The following is an 11126-nucleotide window of genomic DNA, read 5'->3' as shown; positions in this document are numbered from 1 at the left end:
GGTTGAGAGAGATGGTTAACTTGAGAGAGAGAGAGATAAATATCTTGTTGGTACAAATTGATATGAGAGAGAGAGAGAGAGAGAGAGAGAGAGAGAGTAAAACATCATCTAAATTGCCAATTTCTGTGTTAAATTGAAGTTCTTAAATCAAGTTTTTATGATTTTCAAATTCAACTCTTTGATCTTGTTTCCTTTGGTTTTTTATTTTTATTTTATTTTTATGTTTCTAATGGGTCAGGTGGGTAAAGTGTCAAATTTCAAATCACAGGTAGACAATTTAAATTTTGCTCAAGCCACATATTGGTATGTTGTAATTTGCCCCAAGAAGAATATACCACAATGTATAAACAATGAGTTGGAATACGTGAACCATGTATAGTAGACTTCATGTTGGGAATTTACACAAATTCTTAGATTTGTGAGAAATGAAAAATAGATAAAAATAACACACACATAAGGAAATCAGATGAGACAAGAAATTATGTAATTTAGCAATTTTCCTACATTCACGGAGTTGTAGTGATTTAATATTTCCAAAAAAAAAACATATATATAAGATGTGACAATACAGTGTTTCTCTCAAAACAACACGGCCTATCAGCTCAAGCCACCGCTCCATGGACTAGGCCATAGAAAATTTTCCACCAAAACCATAGCACTTTTTTATTGAGTCAAATCTTAATTTGGATCAAACACAAACTAGTTTTTACTTATCCCACCACTTAATACACTTGTTGAAGGGTCAAGCATGTTGCTTTGCCTAGAGAATGAAAATTACCCACTACTTGATGTAGAGAAGGCTCACAAAGATTTTGAAGGTGCACATCAGCCCTACATGGTGCATGAAGTGGAAAAACTTGATATGATAATATTTTCCATTTGCCAAGATAAGGTTATATTATTTTCAACACTAATTCCACCTATTGATTTTATCATATATAAAATTTATTTCCCCTAAAAAAATATCTATTATTTATTTAACGGTGTTGTAGAATAAAAAGCATGTTTGAGGAGGAACTAGTCCGAGACCCCTTAGAATTCATGATCCTAAATGAAATAAGAAAGAAATGCAAAGTGGATCAACACACGACTTAATGGTTTGAATATTCATATGACGCTTCATTAAATGGATGCAATCTAAATGAAATGAACATGTATACATTACAAAAATATCCATTAAGGCCAATTACAAGGTTTATAAATCAATCACACGTCACTCAAATGATGGTTACACAATAAAATGTCACTCACGCATCTAGTTGAAAACATGGTGTGCAACATGAAAACAACCATGGATTAAGTGAAGGATCACGCATAAAAATGTCCAAAATTTACACTCACATGGCCTTAGTGGCACCAAAGGTGAACAACCACATTATGTACAAACATTTGACAAAAAGCAATTGAAAAAAAAAAAAAAAAAAAACTACAAGCACAATATCAAAACTTGTATAAACCTCAATTCATATACCTAGATATGAATCTACTTGGTTTAACTATGTAAATGCTAGAAAATATCATGAGATTACCTTGATTTGATGAGTGAAAGATGTTGGAATCAAAGTTATATATGGTTAAACTGAAATTCGAAAGAGTGTGAAAGAGATAGGGTTTAGTTCCAGACGACTAAGAGAAAGAAAATTAAAGGCCAAATCATTAAAATACATGTTTGAGAATCTTAATTGACCTAGTGTCTACAGGGACATTTTGTATGAACTTTGTTGGCCAAGTGTCTAATGAAAATTCTCGCAATGCAAAATATAAAAGTTCGAACTCTCAACTCTCATAGATAAACTATATTCATTCACTCTCCACACGTAAAAATTACTTGCACAAAGATTAAAAGCACAAAGAAAAACATATCTTTGGCTCTTTCACAAAGAATTTAATGTGTTTATAGACGTTTGGACTAGAGCTGTTGGTTCTACACCGCTTGCCATCTTTGTGGATCTTGAAGAAGGCTCATGTATTGGTCAAAGTCATAGATGTCCTCTACTCCATGTAAAGTGTTATGACATGTTGGTTTCCACTGCCCTACAAGAGGGCTTAAGATGTTGACTACATACCCCATATCCGGTCTTTGGTATGGCTTAGGAGTAGTGCAATGTCCTGCTAGCTCAGCCACTCTGTATATGCTCTCCATGGTCTCCTCATCAGGGTTAATAGTTTGGTCAATTGCCTTGGCGATGCTCTCCTTGTTCTTTAGAATCCATATAGAACCATGTGACCAGATGAGGGTTATCATCTGGCAGAGTATCATCTACTGCTTTTCTTCCAGTAATCAGCTGCATCAAAACCACTCCAAACGCATATACATCCGCTTTGGTGGTCACTCTTCCTGTAGCTGTTGATAAGGAAAGGAAGTCATCAAGCGGACTTGCAATGGTTCAGCCAATGACATCTAACGAGAAAATATTTATTCATAGTAAACATTGGTGTCAACATACTTGGCATGACACAAGCACATGAAGAAAAAAGATTATATACGTACAACAACAAGAAACCCTAGCCTTAAATTGTAAGGTCGTCTATAAATCATTAATAGATTAGTCAAGGTTGACTATACGTATATTGTGGCAGTCAAAATTTTAGTTTGGAGGTTGGAAAAAATTAAAAGGCATGAATGGAATTAATCATAAAAATGTTAACATGTATGAGTAATACATATGTAAAATAATGCAATATCATACAAAATAAAATGTAAATGTAAATTGTAATTTATTTTTCATTCTTAGATTAATTTACTTAGTTGCTCTCAATATTTTTCCATATTTTTGAAATTTATTCATGATTTTTTTTTCCGATATTTGATCAATCAAGATAAATTGAGAAAATAAATAAAATATAAAAGTGTTAAAAATATAACTACATGCCTGGAAAATTGCATACTAAGGGTCCGTTTGGATAGAACTTATTGCTGAAAACTGAAAATTGAAAGCACTGTAGCAAAATAATTTTTTAAATGTGTGAATAGTGCTGTGGGACCCATTTTTAATAAAAAAATTGGCTGAAAAGTGAAGTTTGTGGGTCTCGTGAACAGTACACAGGACCCATAGATGTGATAAAAATGGCTGAAAAGTCAACAATACACAGCTACTGTTCATGAATAGTAGCTTGAACAGTACTGTTTGTCCCCCATGACGAGTGCAGCAGCAACAGAAGGAAAAAAAAAAAAAAACGTGAAAACGCAAATGCAGCCAAATTAATCCGTATCCAAACGGATACTAAGTGTATTGATTACTTAAAAAAAATTGTAGAACTCAATATTTCTTTATCTATTTTTCTAATTATTTAAATTTTGAGTTTATAGCAAAAACCTAAAGGTCAAATATAAGACTTACAAGAAATTATATATCAAGTTGGGTAGGTAGGATGGAGAAAATAATATTTATAAACTTGTTAAGATTAGGAAAATGAAATAAAGAGACTTGCGTTGTGTGGAATGCATTAAAGATGAAGATCAAAACTTGTATAAACCTCAATTCATATACCTAGATATGAATCTACTTGGTTTAACTATGTAAATGCTAGAAAATATCATGAGATTACCTTGATTTGATGAGTGAAAGATGTTGGAATCAAAGTTATATATGGTTAAACTGAAATTCGAAAGAGTATGAAAGAGATAGGGTTTAGTTTTAGACAACCATGAGAAAGAAAATTTAAGGCCAAATCATTAAAATACATGTTTGGGAATCTCAATTGACCTAGTATCTACCGAGACATTTTGTATGACCTTTGTTGGCCAAGTGTCTAATGAAAATTCTTGCAATGCAAAATATAAAAGTTTGGACTCTCAGCTCTCATAGAGAAACTATATTAATTCACTCTCCACACATAAAAATTACTTGCACAAAGATTTAAAGCACAAAGAAAAACATATCTTTGGCTCTTTCACAAAGAATTTAATGTGTTTAGAGACGTTTGGACTAGAGCTGTTGGTTCTATATCGTTTGCCATCTTTGTAGATCTTGAGGAAGGCTCATGCTTTGGTCAAAGCTATAGATGTCCTCAACTCCATTTGAAGTGTTAGGACATGCAGGTTTCCACTGCCCTACAAGAGGGCTTAAGATGTTGACTGTATACCCCATATCCGGTCTTTGGTATGGCTTGGGACTAGTGCAATGTCTTGCCAGTTCAACCACTTTGTATATGCTCTCTATGGTCTCCTCATCAGGATTAATAGTTCGGTCAATGGCCATGGCAATGCTCTCCTTGTTGTTTAGAATACTACAAAACCATGTGACCAGATGAGGGTTCTCATTTGGCAGAGTATCATCTACAGCTTTTCTTCCAGTAATCAGTTGCATCAAAATCACTCCAAATGCATACACATCCGCTTTGGTGGTCACTCTTCCTGTAGCTGTTGATAAGGAAAGGAAGTCATCATACAAACTTGCAATGGTTCAGCTAGGGACATCTAACTAGAAAATAATTATTCATGGTGAACATTAATTGGTGTCAACATACTTGGTATGACACAAGCACATGAAGAGAAAACATTATATACGTAGAACAACAACAAGCCCTAGCCTCAAATTGTAAGGTTGTTTATAGATCAACAAGAGATTATTCAAGGTTTACTATACGTATATAATGGCAAAGTCAAAATTTCAGTTCGGAGGCTAAAAAGAAATTAAATGACATGAATGGAATTAATCAAAAAAATGTTAACATGTATGAATAATATATATGTAAAATAATGCAATATCATACAAAATAAAATGTAAATGTGAAAGTACTATAAATAAAAGTAAAAATTAATTGAAATAGTACAATTAGACCCATAAATAGTACCAAAAAGTGCAGTAGAACCCATGTATAGTAATAAAAATAAATTGAATAATAAAATAACTTTTTAATTTGAAGTCAAACGCACACTTAAATTGTAATTTATTTTTCATTCCTAGATTAATTTACTTAGTTGCTCTCAAAGTTTTTTTTTTTTTTTTTTCGTATTTTTGAAATTTCTTCATGATTTTTTTTTTAGATAATATGATTATTCAAGAAAAATTGAGAAAATAAATAAAATATAAAAGTGTCAAAAATATAACAATATGCTTGGAAAGCTGCACACTAAGTGTATTGATTGCTTAAAAAAGTTGTAGAACTCAATATTTCTTTATCTATTTTTCTAATTATTTAAATTTTGAGTTCATAGCAAAAACCTAAAGGTCAAATATAAGACTTACAAGAAATTATGTATTAAGTTAGGTAGGTAGGAAGGAGAAAATAATATTTATAAACTTGTTAAGATTAGGAAAATGAAATAAAGAGACTTACATTGCGTCCAATGCATTAAAGATGAAGATCAAAGAGGGTTAGTAAAAGAATATAAACAGACACATGAAGCATGCATGAGGACTGATATGGAAATGATATAAAAGAGTGGAGTGATGTGGACTTGCGGCCCAATCATTCCCATAACACCCTTGATTCTAAAAATGTCAAAACTCATGGAGTAATGGGACCATACTAAATTACTATTAACACTCCATCGTCAATGACAAGAATGAGAGAATATTTACAACATTATCATTATATACACAAATAAGACACAAGAACATACTAATACTACCTCAGTAATATGATTTTCCCTGATTGTACAAATATTTTGGGAGATCGTCCAAGTTTTGAACGACCATTTATCACTGTACTCTATCAAATTCAATTAGGACACAAGAACATAAAATCTTAGGCTTTAGTTACCTCCATATTCTGGTGCAAGATAACCAAAAGTCCCAGCTACTCGCGTCGATACAGGGTTCTTCCCATCAGGCGCAATTTTAACCAAACCAAAATCTGCAACCTTGGCCCGCATATCATCCCCAAGAAGTATGTTGGAAGGCTTTAAATCTCTATGAATGAAGATTTGGGGAGCTAAAGTATGCAGGTATTCCACTCCCCGTGCCACATCCATAGCTATCTGAACCCTCTGCTTCCAAGTAAGAAGAGAACACCCATTCTCACCCAAATCAAACAAATGTTGTGTTAACGTCCCTTGTGGCATATACTCATATACCAAGAGCCTCTCGTTGCCATTGATACAGCATCCTAAAAGAGAAACCAAATGAATATGCCTCACTTTAGTAAGGACTGAAATCTCAGCCTGAAATTCAGTGATTCCTTTGCTACTCATTGCAGTAGATCCCATTTTTTTCACTGCAATCATAGTCCCATCATGGTATTCTCCTTTGTAGACAACTCCAGAACCTCCTCTACCCAAAATGTTATCTTCATTGAAATTGTTGGTCACCTGTTCCAGAACTTCAATCGAAATTTCAATATTCGGTACACTTGTGCCTCCATTTTCAGGATTCACCACTCCTCCAAACTTCCTATGCCTGCTACTAACATAACATTTAATCGAGATAGATAACACAACCACAAAAAATATGATCACAGCAATAACTATACCAGCAATCATACCAGGCAAGACGGAAGTACCACTTGACCTTATTCCAGCTTTATTCCCACTAGGCGATGTACCATTCGTCCCAATCAAAGGATTACCGGTCGTAGTTAGGTTCACAGAATCTCCAAATTTAGGTATCAACCCAGAAAGGTTATTGTTCGAAACATCAAGAACCTGAAGTCTTGTTATGTTTGTCAAAGCATCCGGAATGGAACCCGTCAATTTGTTATCTCCCAGATACAAATTCATCAACCATGTGAGTTTCGCAAAGGCAGGAGAGATCGTCCCAACAAATTGTTGATTATCAAAATTGATAGTGATAATATTACCCTGTGAATCGCAGATAATGGAAGTCCAGCCAACGCAGGCGTTGTTACCTGTCCAAGATTTGGCTAGCTTGCTTGGATACCCAAATGCTGCAACGATTTCGAGCAAAGTGGTCACTTGGGGATCACAAGGACCTGGGGTGCCTTTACAGAAGCTATTGCCATCAAGAGTGTGAGTAGTCACGCTAGATGGGAACTGTGGGTAAGGCCCTTGGAGCTCATTGTTATCCAAGGAAACGTTCCTCAATGTGGCAATTGACATCAATGAGTCTGGGATGAGGCCTGTGAACTGGTTGTCACTGAGCTGAAGATCGAACAAACTTGTACAGTTTGACAAGTCTGGGATTGGACCAATGAACTCGTTCTCGAATAGCCACACTTGGGACAACTGTGACATCGACGACAACACGTCGATGGTACCCGACAAGCCATTTTTCTGTATTTCGAGCCTGAGGATTCGAATCCTGGATCCTCCTAAAGATTGAGGTAAAGTGCCACTGAGATTGTTATAAGCAAGTCCGAGATCCGTAAGATTCGGGAGGGAACCAAAGAAATCTGGTACAGAACCAAAAATGTTTGTATCGCTAGCATAGAATCTGAGTAAACCAGTGGCCTGAGTCAACTCGGTAGGGATGGTCCAAGGTGCAATATTATGGTTTTCGCTCAAGTATAAGACCTGTAAGTTTGTGAGTCCTTGGAAGAAACCTGAAGGAATGGAGGAGAAGTTGTTGTTGTCAAGGTAGAGAAGTTGGAGAGAAGTGAGGTTGGCAAAGGAGGGGATTGGTCCAGAGAAAGAGTTTTGTTGGAGAGAAAGAATCTCGAGTCGGGTGAGAGTGCCAAGATCCGAGGGAAGAGTGCCTGAGAGAGACTGAGCAATTAATTCTATTTCAGTGACACGGCCTCGGTCGCAGACAACGTTTGTCCAATTGCAGTAGTCTGTGCTGTTAGACCAGCCGCTTGGGGCGGTGCTAAAGGAGGCAAGGAGCTTGGCCATGACTGTGGCGTCATCGGCAGATGAAAGAGTTAGAAAAGAGAAAATGAAGGTGGAGAAATAGATCAGCCAAACCATTTGAGATTGAGAAAGAGTAATGGGTTTGAAGTCTGACAGTCTTGATGTTCAGTTTGGTTTTTGTTTGGGTTGTTGGCTGTCATATTATATGGGAATTATTTTCATAGCATCTAGTAATTAGGCTAGTACACTTTCAATGGGTCTTAGACAAATTATATTATATTAATTATTTAAATTTTTCTAAGAGTCTTGTAATTCAATTAACATCAAAATTTTGAATTTTGTTCCATTCTGCAGGAATGACCGGAATTTTCCATGCCAATGCTAAGTCCTATGCAAAGGACCCCCTTATTCACATCAATCAGTTTATAAATGTGTAAATTTACATTGTTGCCTTAATAACTGTGTATATTTATATGGTCTTGGTGCGATGGTTACTCCACAAGTATAAGTGCTTGTAGGGTATGGGGGCAAAGGCTGGGGTTTAAGTCTCCAAGAGGGAGTTTCACACACATATACACTTAGATTAGGCTATAGTAGAATTCTATCTTGTATAAAAAATAAAATTTAAAAAAAACTATGTATATTTATATGGCCGTTACTATTCACATATAAATCTATTTTTTAGTAGTATAATGAAGTGTAGTATAAACTAGATAATTTGATGTGAGTGTTTTTTTAAAATTATTGTGTAAAGTAAATAAAATAAGTATTTATATTAAAATAGATAGAAATTTTTGCATAAGCTAATGTAAATGCTCTTATAAACTTCCAAGCATTTATTCATTCTGAAAGTCTTCTTGGACTCGTGGAAATATTACCATCCAAATGGGCCGTAATTTTGATTTAGAGTTCCAACTAACCAGTGACTTGACTGCTCTTAAGAGTTGGCCACAAAAGCCTCACCGTGAATAATGTAAGTTGTAGAAACAAATAGCGTATTCTGCTTTAAATTTTGATAAAGAGTTCCAACTAATCCAATGACTCGAGTGCTCTTAAGAATTAGACCCAAATTCATCGTCATCAAATAATGTAAATTTTATGACCAAATATCATATTCTGCTTTAAATTTTGATAGAGTTCCAACTAATCCAATGACTCGAGTGCTCTTAAGAATTAGACCCAAATTCATCGTCATCAAATAATGTAAATTTTATGACCAAATATCATATTCTGCTTTAAATTTTGATGAAGAGTTCCAACGAATGCAATGGCTTGACTGCTCTTAAGAATTATTACCCTGGCCAAAATGATCAGGCAATACAAAACGTTTCAGTCCATTTTCGCAGCAGGTCCTTGATAAACTTTTCTTTCTAATGCTCAAAGCGTGTACACTGGGATACAAGGGATATCGTAGTTTTGTATTTGACCTACTAACTATAAGACCCTTGGGTCAAACTTTCAATTCATTTTAGGCCGGATGTATCGGGGTTATACTATTCATATTGACATGAAACATACTTAGGTATAATTCTTTGTGTAATAACTTAGGTTTCTGGATTAAATTCAAGCATAGAGCTTATTGGTTGATAGAGTACAAATATATGGTTTATTGGCTTATTGGCCGATGCATTTTCTTGAGTATTTATAGCTTCTATGATCCCATGATTGAATTTAAGTAGAGAACTTAATCATGGTTTTCACACTCGAACTGTTTAAAAAACCATTAAAGGGAAAGGTTCAAAGTTTTTAAGATTGAACTGAAGTTCGACTAAAGATGAACTGTGATAATGTCATAATTAATTTAGAATTAATTAAAATAAAATAAATGTATTAAATTGTAAATTTTAGAAAATTTGACTAAAAGTGTCTTTAAAAACTGAAACAAACTTTCTAATAAATTTTCATGATATTATAAGGTTTGTTGGAAAATCTGGTTTTATATCTCATACAAAACACAAAGCGGAAGTAACAAACATGAATCTATTTCATTCATGATTGATAACATGCACTATATAAATTTCAGAATTTAAGAATAAGATAGCATACCTTGGTGTGGTGAAATTCAAAACAAAATATTAGAAGTACATGAAAACACTTTTAATCTTCACTCCAATTTCACTTTACGCCCAAAAAATGTGGTCTCTCAATCAGTTTCCAAGAGAGAATAATCAAATGGCCTCTAACCATACATACACACCATTTCACAATGATGTATCTTAAAATAAAATTTTGTATGTTTCTCCCTTTATAAATAACTGATTATCTAATTAAGTTGGCCTATTAGGCCTTTCAATTGGGCTTTAATGTGTGGCTTGGAGTGGGACCAAAAGGGACCAGTAAGACACTAGCTCTAATGAGCCTCGAGCTTTTCTGTCAACTCTTGACAAGTTCAAAATTACCATTAATTATATTTAATACCACTAAATAAATATAATTGGACTATAGTCCTTATTAATAAATTATATCCCAAGACTCTAATGATATCATTTGACTCTTCCATGAAATATCCATAGTAAACAAAGTCATAATAAATTGTCACTTTGTAAACAACTATTTTATCCTTGAATACTTGGTTTAATCTTTTAGTTATTTACATTTATTGAAATCCAATTTCAATAAATATAAACTTTAGTAACTCCTTACTAAAGTGGGCACCCTGAATAACTAGTTCCCATTAAACTTATCTCAAGAGGATATTTCGTGTCCCTACAAAAAGAGATTATGGATTCCATCTTGAGAATATATGTTCTCTCAACACTACGTGTAGTTACCTAACATACTGATGTTTTAACTGTAAATATTAGATCTCACTCCTGATATATCAAAGTATCATACATTTCATGATTAGATCCACTACCCTCTCAGGATTAAGAGTCTATAAAATAAGAAGTCGTGAGATTAATTATTCAGGTGACAGTTGTTGATTGAATAATTAATCTCACAACAATCCAGTTCAATATGTCTTAACTCTTAAAACACATCAACACATCAACTAGAAGTCTCCACTTCCATGATCAAGACAAATTATCTTAGTTGATATGTTATAGTCTTCGTAGATGAAATGCCCAATTTCATCACCGACTACAAACTACATTTTAAGTTTACAAGGAACTTGTGATTTATATCTCCTGTGACTTTTCACATAAATCACATACAATGCATCTCATGGATTATGATAATGTCTCATTATTTTATTTATAAATAATCTCATATAATTAAACAATTTAATTATTTATGGCATGACAATAAATTGGATTTTAAGGCACAAACCCTAACAATCTCCCACTTGCCCTCAAAGACAATTTACCATATATTCGACACTTATTTTCCTATAAAGTAATTCATAATCACTCTAAAGCAAAGTTTGGAAACAAGTTTTAGCTAGATTTATTCCATAAATTATCTTTTCTACTATTACAAATCACGTACTCAT

The 11126-nt window shown here is 33.9% G+C and overlaps 1 protein-coding gene across 2 annotated transcripts; it reads right to left on the bottom strand.

Moving 5' to 3' along the window:
- Positions 1 to 2033: 2033 nt before the first annotated feature.
- Positions 2034 to 7831, bottom strand: LOC142640958 (receptor-like kinase TMK4). 2 transcript variants are annotated; one of them, XM_075815299.1, is made up of 2 exons: positions 5710 to 7831; positions 2034 to 2344 (listed from the first exon to the last, which is right to left on the bottom strand). In XM_075815299.1, exons 1-2 carry the CDS (start codon positions 7808 to 7810, stop codon positions 2172 to 2174), a joined length of 2274 nt encoding a protein of 757 aa, XP_075671414.1. In that variant the 5' UTR covers positions 7811 to 7831; the 3' UTR covers positions 2034 to 2171. The 2 variants fall into 2 exon arrangements, with proteins under 2 accessions (XP_075671414.1, XP_075671413.1); XM_075815298.1 differs by lacking the exon at positions 2034 to 2344 and adding an exon at positions 3629 to 4363.
- Between the last annotated feature and the right edge of the window lie 3295 nt (positions 7832 to 11126).

Source organism: Castanea sativa, chromosome 6 (genome assembly GCF_040712315.1).
Source record: "Castanea sativa cultivar Marrone di Chiusa Pesio chromosome 6, ASM4071231v1".
NCBI classification, from domain to species: Eukaryota; Viridiplantae; Streptophyta; class Magnoliopsida; order Fagales; family Fagaceae; genus Castanea; species Castanea sativa.
Note: the sequence above shows the minus strand (reverse complement) of the source record. Positions and strands in the feature narration are given on the sequence as shown.